We start from the raw sequence: 22,701 nt of genomic DNA, 5'->3' as shown, positions 1-22,701 counted from the left end.
AAAATCATGCACATATTTGTGAACAGTCAACATACAAGTACTGTGCCTACTGTTAATTACTGTCCAGAAGTCTAAATAGGGCAGCAGCCCTGCAACTTTGTTCTACATAATGAATACAAATGTCATTTAGAGATGGCACAAAAACATGCAGTTATTGCACCATCAAGTGTTTGGAAATTAGTATGGTAAAAATTTCCATTAAAAAGGGATTCAGCAAAGCAAAATATTTACAGGCGTGCTTGACTTTACACAAACAGGACTACTCACATGCTTAAAGTTAAGCACATGTGTAAGTGGCTTTGCTGAAATGGAGTCTATATGCTCGGCTTCAAAATCTATGTTCATTATATTTTTCAACTGGTCCAACACACATCCAAACCTTGAAGACAATGAAGTGTTCTTGTGGCCTTGACCAATTTGCAAATAATTTTTTGGGCTAATATATAGAAGGAAAAAAAGCTGGTAGTTGTTTGGAGTCTCTTGAAACTACTAATGAAACTAAAATGCTGATTTTTTTGGAATGTTTTGGGCTTGTCACTTAATGAACCATCCAAAAGTCTTTTGGAGATAAAAATGTTCCCACTGGTTTTTCTCACATCTCATCCTGTCGTGTTGCACAAAGAAACATGCAGAAACTGAACAAACAAGGGAACGTTTCAGGAATAGAGAGGACACTATAGGCTATCAGACAAAGCCTGATTACATTTGCCTCGCTTGCAGGCTCCTTGTTTATTTCATGAGTGATGGAGTTCACAGGAACTAAAATGATCTGAACAGGCAGATACACTGGAGCCCACATAGGTTCTCAGGGGAAGCTCTAGGAGGTTGTTTACACTGCAGAGCCTTGGCTGGCAGAGCTAGGCCAGCAGAGCCTCCTAGTGGGGACGCAGTGTAAGCTAACAGAAGGCGTTTTGCCAGCATAACTGCCTCTGCTCCAAATTAGCTAAGTGGAGAGAAGCACTTTTCTGTCAGCATAGTTGCATCTGCATTGGGGATTTGGCTGACATTCGGCTAAGGGGTGTGATTTGTTTTCACACTGCTGGCCGTCATAGTTATGCCAGCAGAACACCCAGTGTAGACTAAGTCAGTGCGGCGGCTGAGTGGCATTCTGAACTCCCTGGCATGTAGAGGGAACACTCCTGCTTCTACACTCCTTCATGGGGTGCTGTCTGCCAGCTTCCCCCATCGACCTATCCGACACAGTGGCCCTGCCTCCTACCCACCTGTCTTTTCGGAGTACCTGGCACCCCTGGTGGAGTAGGAATGGAACAGTCCAGGCTTTCTCAGATACAGGGACTGCAGTTCCGCCTAGCCTCATGGGTCATTCAAGATATGTAGGGGAAGGATCCATCCCTTGTGCATTCCACTCCTTCATGTGTACCAGCATAAGGCAGAATTTGGCCCAGTACAGCCACCCATGGCCACTTAGGCTAAGGCACTGTGGTCAGGAGCAAATGGCATATTACAAAGCGCTGGGAAGGAAATTCAGATACTTAGGGCCTGATTCTCCACTCTCTCAGTGATTTTACATGAGTACAATTCCATTGCCTCTAGCAGAGTGGCCGTTATGCAGTGAAAAGAGCAGCTCCTTAACCACAAAAAGGAAGCCAATAGATACATAAACAGCACTAATATATTACATTCAGTGGAAAAACAGCAGTACACAAACACACAAGCCAGTACATTACAGACCACACATATACAAATGGTGTTTGGAGAGGATATAATGTTCATTGCTATCTTCACCTGTAGCCTATGTCTGTATGTGATGTGATTTTATTTATTCTGATTACAGATCACGTCACGATTTCAGAATCTGTCAACGTCCTTAAAATGTGTTTATTTCAGCAATTCGGTACATGGTATATTTTTTAATGATACTTTCTGTACCGCCTCACACATTTTTGTGTTAGAATCAATACATGGAAATTAAAATACTTAAATCCAAAGTATTTGGTGCCACTATGCCAATTTACACCATCTGAGGATCTGGTCCGTCAATATTAAGAACATTCAGATGTAGCTGATTTTGAAAAAAATGTGGTTTTTTGTTTTTGGCGAGGATGTCTTTGAAGAAGGGGAGTCAGAATGGTGTACAAGCACTTGAGCCTAGATATAAAAGATTGATCAGATTTATTTATAATCACAATCTACAGTAATTGCAACGCACTTGCCTGTGTTTTAGATGCTATTCTTTTCATTGTCTCTTATTGCTCCTACTCATATGGTATATTTTACATCAGGCACAGAAAGAAGGGGAAGGGAACTGGTGGGGAATACAGTTGGGTGGCAAGAATATGAAAGAGAAGAAGAAAAATTAAGTGCTCCTAAAGCAGAGGTTCTTACAAGCGGGGGTTCTTGTAGTAAAGGGAGTCTCCTTACTGTCATCTAAAAAGTCTTCCTCCTCATCCTCCTTTCTCAGTCTCCGCTTGGCCTCCTCATCATAAATGAGGCCCAGCAGGTTGGCTGGGCTCTCACTCTCACTGTGGCACAGCTCGTTGAGTCGGATGCCAATTGCCTGCCGGCAAGAAGGAAGGAAAAGAAAGCACAAGGGAATGAAGACCGGAGGGGATTCACCTGGATCTTGCCCATTCTGAGGCAGCTGGAAATTTCATGTTAAGAACAAAACATGTGGGCATTTTTTTTAAATCACTAGAGCAATCGAGAAAACTGTGGGGTTGGGAGGGAGGGGTGGAATCACCACCGAACAAATTGCAAATATTTTCTTCCATTTTTGGTCAAAATTCTGAAACATTATCAAAATTTGGAAAAAAGTGTTTTATATTTGGTTGAAACCACACGCGCTAACTTTTCAAACTGCTGGGGGGTGCTCAACCCCCGACCCTGCTCCAGGCTCCGCCCCCACTCTACTCCTTCCCCCAGCCCCACCTCTTCCCATCCCCACTCTCCTCCTTCCCCTGCCTCTTTTTTCATCAAAATTATGCAGTGATATGTGCCATCCTTCTGCTGAAGATTTTCTGCTGAGGAAGGATGGTCTGATGGTTAGGGTACAGCCTGGAATTTAGGAGACTGGGGTTGAATTTTCTGCTCCTGGGTGACCTTGGGCAAATCACTTAGGCCCAGATTTTGAAAGACATTTAGGCAGCTAACTCCCATGGATTTCAATGGGAGTTTGGCATCTTAATACCTTTAAAAAATTGGCCCTTAGCCTTTCTATGTCTCAGTTCCCATATATAAAATGGGGATAATAGCACTGCCCTACTTCACAGGCCGTTGTGAGGATAAATACATTACAGATTGTGAGGCGCTCAGATAGTGTGGGGGCGGGAGCATATAAGCAGCTAGGAGAGAGAGATTCCCATTGAAGGGAAAAAAATAAACCTAAAAAAAAAAATTTTCTCCAGTCAAACAAGCAAACAAAACCGCTCAAATGGCCTCGTTACCGAATGTTAAGGTAGTGGAGGTTCTGAGGGCAATGCCACAGCTGGGTCAATTAGCAAGCAGAATGCTTAACATTAAGACCATTTCAGAACTCCCGAGGTTTTTTCCGAAGTGATGCCGTATGTAAGCAATGTACATCTAAGAGAACATGGAAATCACACAGAACATTTTACCTTGCTATAGCATCATTTTGTAAGATAGCAAATGGGAGTCATTTCTTTGTTTTAATAACAATTTGGCACTGAGGCCCTCTTGGATTTAGAGGGAGTTCCTGAGAGACAGACTAAAGCTGATTTTCTGATCCTTTGATTCTTAGAATTGACACACCAGCAGCATAGAATTTATCTGCCTAAACTGAAGTGAAGCAGAGAAAGAAAAGCAGTCACAAATAGGTCTGATTAAGGCTCATTCCCACTGCTACTAAGCAGTTGCTGTTAAATGGAGATGACAGACTCTTCTATGGGATAGGAGAATGTGGAACTGTGTGGTTTGCAAGCTGATCTGGATGGTTGTCAATCTCAGATATCTGTGAGGTTACACATTGCTGAGTAAGCTCTAAATCCTTCATAGCATTTTCTCTCTCCTCACTTCAGTTATTTAAGGAAGAAATGTCTTGTTTGGTTTTCAAAGATGCAGTAAATTTACCACTCATTACTACTGCTCTGTTGTCTACCCTGACTGATGATATAACAATCAGCTATAATTACACAGCAACCTAACTAATAATGCTAATTTGTACTGAATTCCTAATAGGAACTGATTGCCGGAGTTATCCTGGGCTAGCCTAGATAATGGATGGAGCAATATATTTCCAAGTAGAAGAAGGCAGCTTAACAAAAGAAGCCACAGGCAATGATAGACTAGACTGACCAGAACACACTGAAAAGTCTGTCTTTTAAAGAGACAATGTCACTGGTGGGATTGGATTGGCAAATTCAGGGGATCAGTAATGGGCTCATCACTTTTAGTGGCATTCTGAATCCTGCCCAGGTCAGTAGAGACTTAAAGTCGTTATTATGGGAGGGCTATTTGGTAGGTTAGGTCTGGTGGCCTGAGACTAATTCTTTATCTAACCAGGGTTTTATAATGGCACCCCCCACCGCGGTATCTGAATGACTCTCAGTGCTCAAGTGTACCTCCCAGAAAAACCATCCCCACAATTAGCACAACTCAGCAACCTTGCTGGCAGTCTGAAGGAAGAGGCCAGGGACTAAATGGGCTTGGAGAGTGACCTGCCCTCTCAATCCTATTGACTTCGGCCCAAAATCTCCCTTGTGGTACAGAAGCTTCATGTCCCACTGCGAAGTGGCTCTTAAGCCGGGGTTGCACCTCTGGTGGCACAGAGCTGGGTGTTGTGGCTCTTATGCTCCCTAGTTGGGATGGTCAGGTGAAGGGATGTGACCTGAGCTTCCTTATACCTAGGCAACCCCCAGCTCGCACAGTGGCCTCTTGAGGTCATTAGTAGCCAGAATAATTTAAAACAGCTTCTAAGCTGCTGCCACAGGTTACACCAGTGGACCAGCCTTGCATACAGTTAGCTCAGGATTGAGACAGCACAAAAGCTTCCTTTGGAGCCTCCTCCTGAAATGTGTTGTGTGCTCCTCAGCCATTCCCAAGAAAACGGTCCTAGGTCAAAGTGAGGTGCTGACCACGCTGCCCCGGCTCTGTAGATAAACAGAAGACTTAAGTCTCCAGAGATGCATGTCAATATGGCACCTTTCAAGAGCACCAGACAGGGGTTAAATAGGGGGAAAACGTTGCACTGTCAAGAGTTGGCTCTGAATTTTCCCCTACTTTAAAATAAAGTAAAAAAAGAGAGGGAGTGGTGCAAATAATAATTAATAAATACTAATAATAAGAGTGTGCTCCCTCTGCATGACTGCTGCTAAGCAATTAGTTCAAAAATTCTACTCCAAGAGCTGAGCACATTTCCACAAACATGTTGTATGGAGCCGGGAGAGGTAAACACAAGAGAGCTATGTTGGCTCCTGCTGTATTTGAAACCCATAAGATAAAAAAAATCAATATTTGCTGCAGGGAAAGACATTTTATGTAAAAGTCTCCAAAAGGGAATTAGAAATTAAACAGAAGCTAAAAAATAATAAACTGAAAGCTATAAAAATCCCCAAGCCCCAAACATTGACAGTGTCCTTATAACCTAGAGTGATGACAGAATGTGTCTGAAGGCTAATGAGAACCACAGCCTTTTACCATTGCAAAGCTGCTCTTTAGAGTAATTGCTGCCTTTATACACCATGCCCGTCATGAACATCACCCATACCACTGGGGACATGGGGGAGGTTTCACTTTTGGTGACTGTAACCCATATCTGTTATTAATATTACAGGGTGAAGAGAAAGGAGGCACTACAGACATCTCCTAGCTTTCAAGAAAGGGGGTAAATCACAGGCCCCTCCCGCCTCAGTATTTCACAGCTCTCCTTTGTAAGTGAGTGGGCCAGAGTTGGGAGAAGGGGGATGGAGGAGTAACCCTGAAATGTCTCCAATTTGAGTGGAAGGCTGTTGTCCCTGAACTCTCTCTTGCAGAGTGCCACTGATTTCCGTTGCTGCAGGTTTTTCTACCTTTCTTCAGCAGGATAGCTAATCCTGACCCACGCAACTACTTGCTTAAATAAAAGTATTGACACAGATGCAAATTCTGTGTATTTACTTATCTGCTAAATCAGCAGGGATGCAGCAAGCGCCAATGGAAGCCAGAGCCATCAGAATTCCATGGCCCACTCCTTGTTACCTTGGGCCAGGAGAAAGCCCAGCATCTCAAAACACTGAAGGGCCTTTGTATTGAGTTAATGAATTATTCGTTTTCAGTGTCTGCTCATTGGCAATAACACCAACTAGGTCCCTTGGCATGAAATGTTGCTCTCACATCATGGACATTGGGTCTTTGGAATCTAGTTCTCCAGAGTCACAGATTTGGAGGCTTCCTTCAGTCTGTCACTGTGAAACCAGAAAAGCCCACCTTGAGATGGATGAAAATGCCTAGGGGGGGAAAGTGCAAGTACCAAATCACTGCGACAGTATGCACAGGCCCTTTGAGGTTTGGGAGGGGAACCATCCTGGACCATGCAATATTCCATTCCAGCGTAGCTTTTAACAAATCCTGTGGACATAGGGTGACCAGATGTCCCAATTTTGGGGTATTTTTCGTATATAGGCTCCTATTACCCCCCACCCCCGTCCCAATTTTTCACACTTGCTGTCTGGTCACCCTATGTAGACAGTGGATGCCCTGACTGTGGGGAGGAAACAGTTTGAAATTCATATTGCTGCTGACCCTGGCTCCATGGGGAGGGATCAAATTAGCTCCTGGTGATTAGAGCCAATCACTCTCTCTCTCAGAACCTGGAGAAAAGAGCAAGCCGGGAGATGCAGTCCACCAAGGCAGCCATGTAGGCAGTCCTCTCCTGGAATAAGGCATGATGGGAAATAAAAGGAGTATATAATCCCCGTCCTTTCCACAAATAGGGTAAATTAGACATAGAGGGAACAAGGCTGTGCTGAGGATCTCTCCTGGAAGGCGCAGAGCAATTACATCAAGGGCCTGTATTTTTTTAAGACCTTGATTTGTTTTTAATGATTTTTGAAGCAGATGCCCTTGAACAGTCTCTGAATTAACCTAGGGGACAATGGATCTGTTTGGCTGTCCATGTGGAGAGGCTCACATAAAGACCCCGGGCTGGGGAACATTTTATTTACAAACTCCAATTTATGTATTTATTTTTTGTTTGGCCTGACACTCATTATACTATATCTTTGCTTTTATTAAAACAGGAAGGTAACACAAAACTCACTTAAAGCCAGATATACAGGCTTCAAAATGCTGGAACCTCTGCAGTGTAACAAATGAGGAGTAAAAATGAGTGCAGTTTTCGCCTGCATTTTCAGCTAACAGGTGCATGATGCCGCTTCCAATAAGGGCCAGGCACTCAGCAGGTATATCTCAGCATAGCTTCTATCGAACCAGGCTGATTTACACCTGCTGAGGATCTGGACCTACGTGTCTAAAGTGGATGCTAGGAGGAAGGACATTACATTTCAAGCCCCTGTACTCCATTTGATTTGATTGCCATTTGATTATTTTAGCTTAAAGGGGAAAAAAAGGTGAAAACTTACATCTCCCCACTGGTAGAAGAGTTTGGCTGCATTCCATTGCAACTTTTGGTTCCGTTTGTTCCCCACTATCGGAGAACGTCCACGGGATAGGCCTTTCTTAGTGATGTTCACATGGTGCCCCTTCATCCACTCTGGCCAGTTGCCGCGATTGCAGCGGTGAACGAAGCGAGCACATTCGAGAAACAGGGCTGCTCTCGCCACTACGGGAGCTTCCTGAAATGTTTGCAAAATTACATTAAAAACTATGAACCAACCAATCTAACTTAAGAGATGGCATTATCTGGACTGGTTTGCAAATGGAAAGCAGCTATCTCTGGAGGATCACAATTAGTGTGATGATCCTTTAGGCAGGTTCTCTGCTAGTATCAAACCCATGACTTCTGCATCTATTACTTAGGGTACAAGACCAGATATACATTTCTATACCTGGTTCAGCCACTAGAGGAAAGCAAAGATCCACATTGGTATTAATGTGGTTGCAATAACGGGTGTTTATTGCCTTTGAATCATCTTTAATGACACCCCTGTTTTCTGTAACTGGTGGTATACCTCACTCGTAATGGAGACAGACAAGATGGGCTGGCTAAGAGTGTGAAATAAATAGAGATGTGCCTGAATCAAACCCCTAGATTTGAACACCCCTGAATCTTGGGAAAGTTCAGATCCGGATGTGAATGGCATGTCTGGCCTCTACATCTACAACACACCAATATAAATGCTTAAGATGTTTTGGGTTGGCTAGAAGGGAGAGAATAACAGTAATATAAATAAATACATCAATTCTCACTTGTGTGCACACAGATATAATATAACCTACTTACATTTTCTGCTCAGTTCCTCCTGCTCACAAATGATCACTTCTTTTGAAACAATTTTATTGGTTTTTGCAAATAATGTGACAACATAGACAAATATACACATACGTATGCAAATCAAGGCAGGCATATAGCCTCTTCTTGACACTGTGTTTTTCTGTATCTATTATGGTAACAGCATACTGCACTATGCTACAATTAACTGTCTGTTTCCCTACTTCATTAGAAACCCTTTTATCCAGAAATTTGTATAACTGCCAAAAAATAAAACTGATTCCAGCTGAAACTTTCCCCAGAGTAGTGAGCCAAATTTTCAACCTGCTTACATCAGCATGCCTGAAAATACTGCCGACAAAAATGCCAGTTTGGGCACGTAGACGCCAGCATTTGCATGCACCGTCATTTGTTCTGCCTAGGCGACACGGGTGTGGATGCTTTCATGGAGGCTTGCTGAAATGGTGGCCAGCACAATCTGTGCTGACAGCAATTAGACATGGGTGGACCAAATTCTCTGCTGGTATAAATCGGTGTAACTCCACTGACTTCAGCAGAGCTATGCCAATTAATGCCAGCAGAGAATTTGACCTGAAGCCCTAACATTAGGTATCCAAGTTTGAAAAATTTTTGCCTTAATTTTTTCAAGCAAAATTTGTTCATATGTGTCCCAACGTACTGAAAATTTGTTTTTCATAACAGGGAGAAATGATATCTATCTTAGCTGAATTTGATTTAAAGTGCCCGATTTTAAGCAACACTGTGCTTTCCCTCATGAATATGTTGAGGGTTTATTTGGCAGTAACATAATCTTTTCAGTGTTATTGTATGTATTTTTCCAAATTTATTTTTGGGCTTGCTTTAAGCTTAGTTTTGAATATTAGTATAGAAAGTGAATAACTGGTATTGAAGTGCAAACAGTACAAATAAGGTAAACAACCAAACACCAACAATTTCCAGTGAACTGTGAATAAATTACACAAGATGGCCTCAAAACAGACAGGACTCCTGGCAGGGTTGGGCACTGCTAAATGATTTTTTTTACATTGCCTGTTTGTTTTTTGTTTAACAATTAATCTTTCTTTTTTTCTGTGTGCATATTTAAGAGGTAGGATTTCAAAAGCACTCAGCATTGGCCTAACTCTGCTCCCATTAGAGTCAATGGGAGTTTTATGATTGGCTTCAGAGGTTAGAGAGTTAGAACAATTTGGGGCTTCTGAAAATTCTAGCCAACATGTTTAAAAATAGAAACTGTAATTTGTAACTTTGAAATTAGACATCTCCTCCCCCACCCAGTTTACATCACTGTCAAAATAAATAATGTTCTTACCACTTGGGAAAGAGAGACAAGGTGGGTGAGGTAATATATTTTATTGGACCAGCTTCTGTCAGTGAAAGACACAAGTTTTCAAGCTAAACAGATCTCTTCTTCATGTCTGGGAAAAGCACTCATAGTGCCACAGCTAAATACAAGGAGGAACAGAATATTTAAGGTGAAGCGGCCCATTAACAGCCCTACAGTCATAGGCCAAAAAAGGGGGAGGAGCTAGTGGGTTACAGATTGTTGTAATAAGTGAAAAATCCAGTTTCTTTATTAAGACCATGATTTTTAGTGTCTATCAAAGTTATGAATTTAAGCTCCCAGACTCATCTTTTGAAGGTATTGTGCAGGTTTCCTTTGAGGGCGAGGACTGAGAGGTCAGATATGGAGTGCTCGTTTTGTGAAGTGTTCACGCACGGGCGATAAGGTGTTTTTGTCTTTTATTATTTTTCTGAGAGTTCATTCAAGAGCATAGTGATTATCTGGTTTCACTCACATAGCTGTTAATGTGGCATTTAGTGCACTGGCTGAAGCACACCACATTTTGTGATAGGCATGTGAAGGACCAAGGGATCTTGAAAGGTGTGTGTGTGTGTGTGTGTGTGTGTGTGTGTGTGTGTGTGTGTGTGTGTGTGTGTGTGTGTGCGGGGGGGTGGGGGTGGGAGGGAAGGAGTATTGGTCATTGCAGTAGTGGAGATAAGTCTGCAGATTTTGCATTTGTTGTTCTGGGAGGGTCTGGTACCATTTTGAGTTGGGGTGTCCTGGTCTATGGGGAGCTTGCTTCTCATGAGGAGCGTGGCGAGGTTGGGGGGTTGTTTGAAGGCCTGAAGAGGGGGTTTGGGAAAGATTTATTTCAGGATGTGGAACCTAGAGTATGGTTGTAATTGTTTAATGATACCCTGTATGGATAGGTTTCAGAGTAGCAGCCGTGTTAGTCTGTATCCGCAAAAAGAACAGGAGTACTTGTGGCACCTTAGAGACTAACAAATTTATTAGAGCATAAGCTTTCATGGACTACAGCCCACTTCTTCGGATGCATATAGACTGTATGGATAGGTTCCAGTGTGAGAATGATCACTCTGACCTCTCAGTAATCATCCTTAAAGGCAACCTGCACGACATGTTCAAGAGATGAGTCTGGGAGTCTAAATTCACAACTTTTCTAGATACTGAAATCACAGTCTTAATAAAGACACTGAATTTATGGCTTATTACAACAATCTGAAACCCACTAACCCCCCCGCTTTTTATCCAAAGACTACGGGAGTGTTAATGGGCCACTTCCCCTTGAATGGTCCCTTGGAATACGTGCTAACTACTTATGCTAAACAATCTGTTCCACCTTGTATTTCGCTGGGAGACTCTGAGTACCTTTCCCAGACCTGAAGAAGAGCTTTGTGTAGCTCAAAAGCTTGTCTCTTTCACCAACAGAAGTTGATCCAATAAAAGATATTACCTCACCCATCTTGTCTCTCTAATATCCTGGGATTCACACCGCTTCCACAACACTGCAAATAATAAAAGAAAATTGTTTTTCTCACTTTTACTTTATTTTCCCACCCCCTCATTTCCTGCAATTTTTATAGGCAAAATGCAATTTAGCAAACGCGCCACATCTTTTTAAATGTCCACAGCTCATGAGTAGGCGCTAGTGAATAGGTGATTGTTAAAGAGTTGAGATGATGATTCTGTCTGTATCCATAATATATTGGTTTCATGGTGCACAAATGCATGTGTAAAATGTATTTAGGTATTAAGACAACAGCACTTAAGAGATCCTTAAGCAGGTGAGGATCTGCATCTAAAGAACCATACACCATTGATTCAATTACAGTCACAAAAGGTTATGAATAAAATTGAAAAATGTGGGACCTCTTGGAAGACTGGCAAAAAAAAAAGACATCTTCTGGCTAGATTAAAAAAGAAAAACATTTCGGGGAGAGGGAGGGGTAATTGCTTCTTGGTGTGACATTCTGTTGTAGTTTGCCTTTCATTTTAATTCAAATGAGGGCAGAAAATATCTATCTGTTAGGATTCCTGTGAAATAATGGGAATATGGATCATGTTAGAGGTTCTGAAATGATGCGTGACTATTTGGGTTAGTAACTGAAAGTCAGGGATTCAGTCACACCAAAGAGGTAGGATTATATCTAAGGCTTGTATGGACTGTTAGTTGCCTAGGACAGCCAGCATACATTATGGCCCATATATATCCAAAATACATGGACCAACGAGTAGGTGAGGATCAACGTACCCCAAAAGGGCATAACATTAACCTTGTCTGCAGCCTTATCAGCACCAGGAAGATTGCACCCATGATGTCGTTCTCAGGTACATGGCGCAGCAATTATGGTGTTTCACCTCGGCTTATATATCCACTAGGGTACAAGGAAATGAACCAAGATGATGGTCCCAAGCAGAGAATTAATCTTTTATTATCTAGGGGCTTTTTTTCCAAGTACAGCGCTATGGAGGTGCAGCTGTGCTGCTGTAGCGCCTTAATGGAGATGCCCCTATGCCCAGGGGAGAGCTTCGCCTGTCGGCGTAGTTAATCCACCTCCCCGAGAGGCGGTAGCTATGTCGAAGGCAGAAGCTCTCCCATCGACATAGGGCTGTCTCCATGGGGGTGAGGTTGGTATAACAATGTTGCTCAGAGGTGTGGATTTTTCACCCCCTGAGCGACGCTGTTATACTGACATAGATCTGTAGTGTAGATCTGGCCTAAGGCTTTCAAGGGAAAAGGAGACTGAGGCAATTAAAGATGGTGGGTGGGGGAATAACAAGGGATGAAAGAGGATGGATGGTCCAGTAGCTGAAGTGCTGGAACTAGGGATCCTGGGTTCAACTCCCTGCTCTACCACAGACTTCCTGTGTGACCTTGGGCAAATAATTTGCGAAACGGAGGGACACAGAGAATATCAGTAACATGAGGATAATGGCACTTCCTCTCCTCACAGGAGTGGTGCAAGAATAAATGAATTAAAGGTTGTGAGGTGCTCAGATACTACAGTGATGGGGTTCACAAAAGAACCATGGATGGACAGATGAGCTGCCTGCACACCCGGGGAGTTCCTTCCAGTCCCGTGTGGCTCTGCATCCCCAAACGGTAGAGTTCTGTATAGTAGGCACAATAAAGCTCTTAAACTGATTTACTGGATATTGCTCTGTGGTCACTGCTCTCAAAGACAGTAACTTTCTGATAATCACAAACACCCAAGTGACAGGGATCTCCTGGGCCTAATTCAGCAAACCCTTCCTCACTCCTCACTTGTGAAATCCTTACTCATGCAAACAGTCTCAGTGGCCTGGCATGTTTGGGGAAGGATTTTCCTCCCAAGTAAAGGCTGGGGGATTGACCCCCTTGTTCTGCAGAGTCCGGCTCAGCTGTTCCAAATGTAAAACATGAAGTGGGTCACCCACAGAGAGAACGACCCTGCTAAATGGGGCAGTGCACAGACTTCCTGCAATAGCTTACCTGGAGCCCAGAGTAATCGGAAGCAGCAGCAAAAGAAAGATGAAGATGTGACAGAATGGACAGGGATGGATTCACATCACAGAGAAACACATCACAAATGGAGAGAAATGAATCGGGCAGGCGATGCGTAGCTGAAAAGAACCACAAGTTACCACGGTTACCGTCAAAACTCAACACAGCAGCAAAATCCTAAGCAGCATTGCCACTTCCTATGGAATTTTGTTTACAAGTCATCATAGTAAAATCTCCACCTTTTTACATTAGAATTCACATAACACTTTTTTTGTACTGTATAAATCAACCTGAATAAGAACCCTCATTTTTCTTAATTCATATTTTACAGAATCCCATAGGGGCTCCTCAGTAGTCTGTTCAACGCATGCTATAAAATGCAAGGCTGATCTGGATGAGCAGGTGGCTTAAGATGGAATCAAAATGAGATAATATCATGCTACTGCCGGAGTTCAACTGATCCTGTAGAGGTTTGTGACCAGACAGTCTCCAATTCCACTCTTGTCTCCTTCAATTGTCAAGCAATTTTGCAAGACTAATACTACCTACTGATGGTAACTTTCCTGTGGCCACCCCTTTCCTCACCATAGCAGTTCAAACGAATTTATTCCCTATTCCCCTATTCTCTGTTCTGAGAAAAAAACATAGCTATTTTTAAAATAAACTGTTAGTTGCTTGTGAAAGATGTCAGACTGACAGCTCGTCTCTCTCTAGCCATAAGGCAAGTACATTGTGGGCGGCAGCTGAGCAAGTGTATGCATACCAACTCACCATTGGGCATGGAACCCTGAATTGGGAGCAACTGCTCCAGGAGTAAATGGTTAATTCAGTCTCTCTGCCCTTTAAGCACTTGGGCTTTCTGTCAGTACTTGGTGTCAAGTATTGCCATTTGCATCAGTTAGGGCTGGTCTCGACTAGGATAAAAATGTGGTGTTAGAACATATTAAGCTAACACATGCTGATTAATACTTTCCAGAAGTCCAGAGTGGACAAAGCAGTATTGACTATAACATGCACTAAGCAGGTCATGGTAAAGAGTATTGTGCCCCTAGGCCAGGGGTCGGCAACCTTTCAGAAGTGGTGTGCCGAGTCTTCATTTATTCACTCTAATTTAAGGTTTCGCGTGCCAGTAATACATTTTAATGTTTTTAGAAGGTCTCTTTCTGTAAGTCTATAATATATAACTAAACTATTGTTGTATGTAAAGTAAGTAAGGTTTTTAAAATGTCTAAGAAGCTTCATTTAAAATTAAATTAAAATGCAGAGCCCCCCGGACCAGTGGCCAGGACCCAGGCAGCGTGAGTGCCACTGAAAATCAGCTCACATGCCGCCTTCGGCATGCATGCCATAGGTTGCCTACCCCTGCCCTAGGCCTTAACTCGATCAGTTTAGCACATGTTAAAGGCAGGGGCCCCTCTCTACACTAGACTTTTCAAACATGCTCATTAGAATATTTTAGCCAGCACATTCTAACAACACACCTTTGATCCTAGTCTTCTGATGTGGGAATGCATCCACAAGAGACTAGAGTGGCATACCAAACCCATTCCACTTAGACCTCGAAATTATCTTCAGTAGGTAACAGATTTAATTTACTACCAGCCCAGACTGAATTTCAGCTGGAGACAAAGATTTAAAATGGCCTGTAACCAATTATTAATTCTCATAAAACACTTGGTAACCCATTACCACCCAGCTTTACAAAACCGGGATGGATGTCACTTCTTGGATAATACATTACTAAGTAGCTTCTAGTCTTCAAGGCAGCCTGTGGTGCAATGTATATAATAAATCACTACCTTTTAATACCTATGGCTCTTGTTCCACTGCTCTAATTTCTCTAAGTTGCAGTGGCAAATATGTTTAAACTATCTGTGCTAATCAAAGATCCTTTGATCACTTTAAGAATGGAATTACTTGTGAAAGTCTGCATGAAAAACATGCTGATGAAGGTTGAACTAGACTGAAATTGGAGCCGATTGCCCCTAATTTTTAACAGTTGTCATAGCAACATGGCTAGGGGAAATCATTTAAAATAAGGAGCTTTTAATTTGCATCAAATCTAAATCACACAAATGTTTGAAAAGCTTGGAAACATCGGTTTAAAAATACACTTTGTATTAAACTGTGTTTTTCTTTGCTTTAAAGAAGTTGAAAGCATTTTTTCATAATAGTGTAATTTGCCTATGGCCAATTCAGTAGAATAACATATTGACAGCTTTTCAAATGTACAGTGAATATGACATCTTAAAGCTAAAACATGTCACTGACTCTGTAGAATTGATACAAAGCAAATGGAATACAGTAAGGACTACTCCATTCTTGCAGATTAAACAACAATTTAGAAGCCTTGGTCTTGGAGACATGTTTGAGTCAAACTGGACACAACTCATACCCACAGCTTCCCAAAAGATAAACATCTGCTTATGGCAGGCTACACAGATCAGAAACGATCTGCCCAAATGTTAGTAGAGAGAGCCCAATGCAATAACCCAGGATTGACTGACTGCCATTGCTAGTGTCATAAGAAAAAGCTAGGGCAGATATAAATCTGAAGGGAAAATAAAAGAGGGTGTAGTGAAAACAATATTGATTTTGACATGTGTTGTGAATTTTCTCTCTGTAGCACTAGATCCCTGCCCCAATTTCCCAAAAATGGGGCAAGTTATTCATCCCAGCCCATACTGTGCATATCTGGCTCCCATCTGCTGGGTTACAAGGACTTCAAGCTCAGTGACCAGATCATAAATATAACTCTGTGCTCTGTGCCAAAAGTAGCCATCCTCTTTGAGACTACAGAAAAGACAGACACAACAGGAACGTCTAGAAAACAAAGAAAAGAAAATACCTCAGGAAGCTTTAATATTTTTTCTCCTCTGCCTCCCATTCCCAGACTCCCAACTAGCTAGTAAGACGCTGGAAAGAATGAACTCACTGTAAATCCCTTATTAGTTCAACGTTCTTGTACTAATAATGACTTCATAGCCATACACAGTTCTCAGTGATAACCCTAAGGATTCCCATCACTTTTAGTTCTCATATCCCTCCCACCTTCCTGCAGAGACACCCTGTCATGAACAATCTGTTGGCTCACGTTGGAACCCTTTAATAGAGCTCTTTGATCGATTTAGGGGGTACTTTATTTTTGGCCATCAGCTCAGTAGTGCTATCAGGATCCTAGGTGCAATGTAGCTTCTGAAACAAGAGGATCAGTAGCTGCTAAATTAAGGGCAGCACTGGAAATTATTCAGAGCTGCCTTTTCCTCAGATTCCCTTCATTGCCAGTCCTTATGACCAGGAAATTTGATCTTTCTGGGCTTGTGAACTACAGTTTAACATCTTCATTTTTAAAACCAATCCTCAGACCTTTTCCAGATGTCCAACACAGAAGGAGAAATAACAAAAGTTCTGTGCTCCAATCAAATACTCAAGACCTAGATTGAAAAGCTGTGTTGTATTGTCTTATTTCTGAACGATTAAATTTGCTGAAAAACACAGTTTTCATTCCAAGTGTTTGTCTGTTTTCTTTTCATTTGAAATTATTGAACAAATCCTGAGAGTTGCTGAGCTTCTGCTTAAATCAGGGAGAGTTGTAGTTGCTTAGCAGCTGCTGAATGTCTCTTTCTACATATGTATCTCACACACACAAACTATGCAAAAAGAACATTATTAAGGTTGCAAAGTCAAGCATTCAAAAGTTAGAAAATGCCAGAATTAAGGTTGCCTAGGCAACCTTAATTCAGCCCCCTTGTGCACATGCATTCTGATACAGTCTGTAATTATATGATCACATAGCATTTTTTCCACAGGCCACCTGTCTCATTCAGTGCACAGAATGGACGGTGCTCACTTAATGAGCAGCTATTCAATGTTTTCCTTTCTCATTGTTCAGTGCATGGCTCCAAGGCCTTATTTATTGAACTCTATTCAAACGCTGCTCAGAAAATGCAATTATTAATTTCCTCATGGGCTTTTCTGTAGTGCTTATTGCTACACTAACTGAATCCTTCACAGACATGCATTAATTTATTTTCACATCACCCGTGTGAAGGGAAAGGATGGTATGATCCCCCATTTTACTGATGGGGGTCTGAGGCATAAAGAGATTAAGGTCAAAAGTATTCAATAATTTTGGGTGCCCAATTTGAGATGCCCAGGGCCTGATTCTCCAGATCACTTAGCATTATATAGCACTTTATATGTGCAAAGCAGAGCTCCCACTGACTTCAGTCGCAGCGGTGAGGGCTCAGCACTTCTGATAATCAGGATCCAGGATCTCAAGTTAGGCACCCAGAAAATGGGGAACATATAACTAGTGACCACATGTGAAAAGTTTAAGTGACTTGCCCAGCATCACATAGGAACTTTGTGGCTGAGGCAGGGATAAAATCCAATTCTCCTGTGTGACATTCAATTGTCTTACTCACAAGACCAACCTTTTTCTTCCTGCAATCCCCTGCCTCATTCACTAGACACCTGCCAACTTCTGCAACAAATCCAGCAGGGGACCTACAGGCAACAGTCTCCTTCACTACACAAATCTGATTCATCTTCAGAGTAGGTCCATCCTGGGCAATGAATAAGGCAGGGCTTTTGTGGGAAAAATAGTATGTGATTACGCAATACAAAATATACTAAATATAGCATACCCTTTTGTGGAGATTACAGTAAAATCAATACTATTTTTAACTAATTGTAATCTCAGTCACACTCTGGATTTACAAGCACTGCAACTGAGGTCAGATTCCAGCCCAGAGAATTTATCATTCTTTTTTGTCAGGCAACCCCATTCCAGATTTGAACCAAAGGCTTTTACCTATCTAATGGGGAAGGATGGAGAGTGAAATTCAGCTTTGAAAGCCAGCTCCTAGCATTCCCCAGGTCATATGTAGTATAAACACATCACTGTCCTGTTGGTACATTTGCAGTTATCGTAATAAGTAAGAATGCAGAGAGTGGTCCTGTGGTTTAAACATAGGACACATAGAATATCAGGGTTGGAAGGGACCTCAGGAGGTTATCTAGTCTAACCCCCTGCTCAACACAGGAGTGATCCCCCAACTATTTTTTTTTTGCATCCCAGATCCCTAAATGACCCCCTTAAGGATTAAACTCACAACGCTGGGTTTAGCAGACCAATGCTCAAACCACTGAGCTATCCCTCCCCCCACACATCTTAACAATAAGGAAGGACATTGTCACTTGCCAGATTGATACCCCATTGCATGTTTCTCTCTTACACAGCTCTCGGAGGCGGTATAATTTGTTACAGTACATGCCATACAGATTTCAAGAAAGGTCTTAAAGTGGCACAGTGCAGCGTCTATGAGGCTGCAGTGAACGTTTTTTTCTTACATTTTTTGTTTGTTAATTTAGTGCTTGTGATGGGTAGAAGCTTGACAGTCTTGGAGAAAGAAGTCCTCTTGCCATAGCACAGGCATTTGGAGTGAGTGCCTTCCCATCCAGCCCTGCAAGCCTGCCTCAATCCTGACTGGCATGGACCCCATGACTGAGGGCGAAAAGGTAGTTCAACCTCCTGGATGATTCAGCATTCCCTACTCTGCTGGCACTGCAGCCAGCCCAGGTGCCAATTAGTGCCAGCCATGATGGGGGCTTTAGTGAAGCACACACCTGTCAACTGGGAAATGGACTGAGACCCACCTCCCTAATTGCATGCAGAAAACTGAATAGCCATCAGATGGCAACAGCAACTTTTGGCCAGTACTGGTCTAGGTTGGATTTGAACCTGCAGCATAGCGGGTGGCAGGCTGTGGTTTACAGTGTTAAAAACAATACAACCTATATAAAAAAAAAGTGTGTTGTGATTCACAGGTGTGATATCCAACTCATGAATTATGAGATTTACCCAACCAACACTGCTGGGACAGAAAGCTAGCCTGGGTGTACAAGCCACTGAGCAAATCTAGAGAGTAGTGAAGAGGAGGGTGCTAAGGCTGCAAATGAACACAGATCCAGCAACAGTCACAAAGAAAAGAAGGGTGTGGGAAGTCAGCAGCTGTAGATGTCCTCAGAGACTGGGGTGGGAAAAGAGAGAGCAGCACAAAGGTAAGAAAGGGGACAAGGACAGCAACGGAGGGAAGGAGTGGAGGAGATGACAGTACAAGCAGGAGCAAGGATGGAACAGTGGACTTGGATTGTCTGGGACTTGGATCCATGAGTTATTAGTATATTCATTAAAAACAGTCAAATATTGAGCCTTGGCGTTTTTTCCATTGAGTGTCTCTGGTGACTAACAGCCATGCTTCACTTTACTTATGAGACCACCAGAAACCCTCAGTGGAATTACAGCCCCACATCTGGCAGTCACCTGTCCTTTACTCTATATCCTGTATCTTGGTATTGTTATAAGAAGTTTGCAAAGGGACAGCTTCTGACTGTTTGTGCAATTTGCAGCATGAATATAAAAACTTCATGTTAGCAATAATCTTATTAAGAGAATTAGTATAATAATGGAGACCCATTTTCTGTGCATCTTTATACAGTCACACACATTAAAACTTCAGCTAATATTAACAACACTTCATATTTATATAGCGCTTTAGACATTAATTAATTGACAGTAGCATCTCAATACACTCCAGTTTGTACATTATTGCTCAGCAGGTAAGAACTATGTTAATGAATGCTTGCGCAATGACTTACAAGATCGAGGGCAGCTGCCAGGATGGAGGCATCGGGGATCGTGCCTGGCTCACAGCAGTTTAAGAGAAACTGAAAGCGTTTCATGCCTTGTCTGATTGCTCCCAGGTTCACTACGTTCTTGGATTTCCCACCTTCCTGGTTGGAGGCCAAGTGATCATCAAAACTGTGGCAACCTGAGGAGGTAGAGAGTACAAAGGGGGTCCAGGGTAGGGGGCGGGGATGAGAAGCAGGGAAGAGAAGGGACACACAATACCTCACAGATAAAAAAACGAGTTGTACAGGAATACTGGTGTGCATGATCCTGACCCAGTTCCCTTCCCTCCCCACAATTTGATACAACTTGTGACAATTTCCATCACAACAAGTGACTGAAAACTGTGAGCCTGATTCTGAACATGGCTTTGCTGGTGTAAATCCACAGTGGTTCCCTGGACTTGGATGGAGGTGCTCTAGATTTACTCCAGTGTAAATTAGATCAGAATATGGTTGGTCCGTGGCCTTTTTTCAAATATGTAAATACAGTATCGAGTCTTCTGCCTGTTTGGGCTCTCAGGCTCTCTCCCTCTCCGCACTTCCTGGTCAGTCTATTTAGATTATTTTCATTTATTGGTCTCTATCTTAGCTTATCATCTTCCTTCTCCCTAAGGAAGAATATGCATTTATCCTTACCTATTAATTTAACAAATGTTATATTATATTTTGAGCAGGACACGTGAGTAATAATTCTTCCAAAAGGCCAAGGCAAGGATCAGCTGTTACTTATGTAGGCCTAAATCTTCAGAAGTGAATAGTTATTTTGGGGAGCCCACCTTGAAACACCTTATGTCAAGGCCTGATTTTCAGAAAGTGCTCAGCACTCACCTCCTGTAAATCCTTTAAGATGTCTCATATGCAGTGCACCTAAAAATGGAGGCACCCAGAATGACTAATCACTTTTGAAAATGACGCTCATAAAGCCTCCTTTGAATACAATAACATGTTACTTGCATGGGACATGTCAGCTAGTCACATTGCAGACTGGAACCAAGGTTCCCCCGAGGAAGGTAAGTATGTAGGCAGCAGGGCCGGCTCCAGGCACCAGCTTCTCAAGCAGATGCTTCGGGCAGCCGCTCTGGAGAGGGGGCGGCATGTCCAGGTATTCGGCAGCAATTCGGCAGACGGTCCCTCACTCTGCCTGGGAGCGAAGGACCTCCCGCCGAATTGCCGCCGCAGATCGCGATTGCGGCTTTTTTGTTTGTTTGTTTGTTTTGTTTTGGCTGCTTGGGGTGGCCAAAACCCTGGAGCCGGCCCTGGTAGGCAGAGCCTAACAAGTGACAGAGTTGGTGTGGCTTGTGGAAGGTACATGAAATAAATATTAATTAGTTGGGAAAACACAATGAAATTAAAAATATTCTAACTAAAGCACAGCTGGGGAGTATCCAAGAGCTTTCATTTCAGCCGGACACCCTCCCAAAGGCAAAAACAAGGGAGATCAATTGGATTTCTTCACCCACATGACCTCAACATTGCACATGGCTCAGCTGCCATTTTTGCCTTCTCAAAGGAAAGCTCTTCTGAAAGCTTTGACAGAAGATCTACATAATAAATGATACAAACCCTTCTATCACCTCTAAGGAAACAAAGCTAGAAAACCTGAGTATCTCAGTAGAGCTGATGGAGGACTAGACGGGACTCAGAGGATAAATCTGAAAAGTAGTTTCAAGTCTAAGATGATTACCATTCATCACAATCAAAAGTATAAACTCTCCACCTCCCTCTGCGGAAGCATATGCAGAATCAAGCCAAAGTCAAGAATCTCCAGATCATGGGCTTTCCTGCTTTGTCCACAAAACTATCCCAACTTCCTTGGTTTACGGGCATAAGCACTGAGGAATCTTACAGAATGCTCAATAATAAAGCAACTTAGAACTTTGGGCTGGGGACTCTAGTTGTTTCTAACATGGATGTAACAGACAAAGGCAGGGCACCACCTTTGAAGGACATTCTTTACCTAGGGAGAGGAGAAAAGCAGAAAACTCCAAGTCCACTAAGGGACCTTACCATGAAGATTTACCTGGGAAGCACTTATATAGTACAATGACAACCCCAGAATAGATAGATGGAAAATCTTTTCCAAACGATTAAGTCTAATCATGCAAACAAAGATGAATTAAGTTTAAAAAATCTTCTTGTAAGAATGAAAGTACATGGCTGTCCTATATCCAGCTAAGCTACGTAGTGTCCAACAGCAAAACATTTTTATCCCGGGACAGATTTCATCCAAATGAAAAAAGAAAAGGAGCAAGGACACTCGTGTTAGTTGAATGGACATTACTGCCTATTCTTCCGATGCCTTTGTTTCCTAACTGCCTGGTATATTTCGGCTGATACAATTAATGGCCACGGTATCACAATATCAATGCAAAGTTTACAATATTCTTCAATTTATACAACATAGAGCAAAAAAAAAAAATTAATGTGCATAGCACCCACCAGGCCTGCACAGAGAAGAGATCTTGCCTACATCCAGCAAATGGGAATGAAAAATATAGAACTCCCTAAACAGATGAAGCTCTCTCATTAGGATAGACAATGATTTCCATTAACTGAGCCAGATCCTCAGCTAGTGTAAATCAAAGTAACTCAATGAAAAATGCATTGAATATAAAATATATTCACAGACTCTAAGGCTAGAAGGGATCACTGTGATCATCTAGTGTGACCTCTTGTGTAACACAGACCATAGAACTTTCCCAAAATAATTCCTAGAGCATATTTTAGAAAAACATCCAATTTTAATTTAAAAAATGGTCAGTGATGGAGAACCTACCACAACACTTGATAAGTTGTTTCAATAGTTAATTACTCTCACCATTAAAAATGTACATCTTATTTCCAGTCTGAATT

At 42.3% G+C, this 22,701-nt stretch overlaps 1 protein-coding gene across 15 annotated transcripts in view; it reads right to left on the bottom strand.

The window, feature by feature from the left end:
* UNC80 (unc-80 homolog, NALCN channel complex subunit) overlaps positions 1–22,701 on the bottom strand; it is a 175,886-nt gene that overhangs the window by 87,978 nt on the left and 65,207 nt on the right. For 10 of the 15 annotated variants that reach the window (XM_065561073.1, XM_065561060.1, XM_065561071.1 and 7 more), the window contains exons 22-24: positions 19,816–19,988; positions 7,536–7,748; positions 2,347–2,518 (exon numbers count right to left, since the gene is read on the bottom strand). In XM_065561073.1, coding sequence (XP_065417145.1) covers positions 2,347–2,518; positions 7,536–7,748; positions 19,816–19,988 — 558 coding nt within the window. The remainder of the gene's footprint in view (positions 1–2,346; positions 2,519–7,535; positions 7,749–19,815; positions 19,989–22,701) is intronic. The other 5 variants (XM_065561065.1, XM_065561069.1, XM_065561070.1 and 2 more) reach the window with 1 other exon arrangement.

The sequence above is a fragment of the Chrysemys picta genome, chromosome 11 (assembly GCF_011386835.1).
Source record: "Chrysemys picta bellii isolate R12L10 chromosome 11, ASM1138683v2, whole genome shotgun sequence".
NCBI classification, from domain to species: domain Eukaryota; kingdom Metazoa; phylum Chordata; order Testudines; family Emydidae; genus Chrysemys; species Chrysemys picta.
Note: the sequence above shows the minus strand (reverse complement) of the source record. Positions and strands in the feature narration are given on the sequence as shown.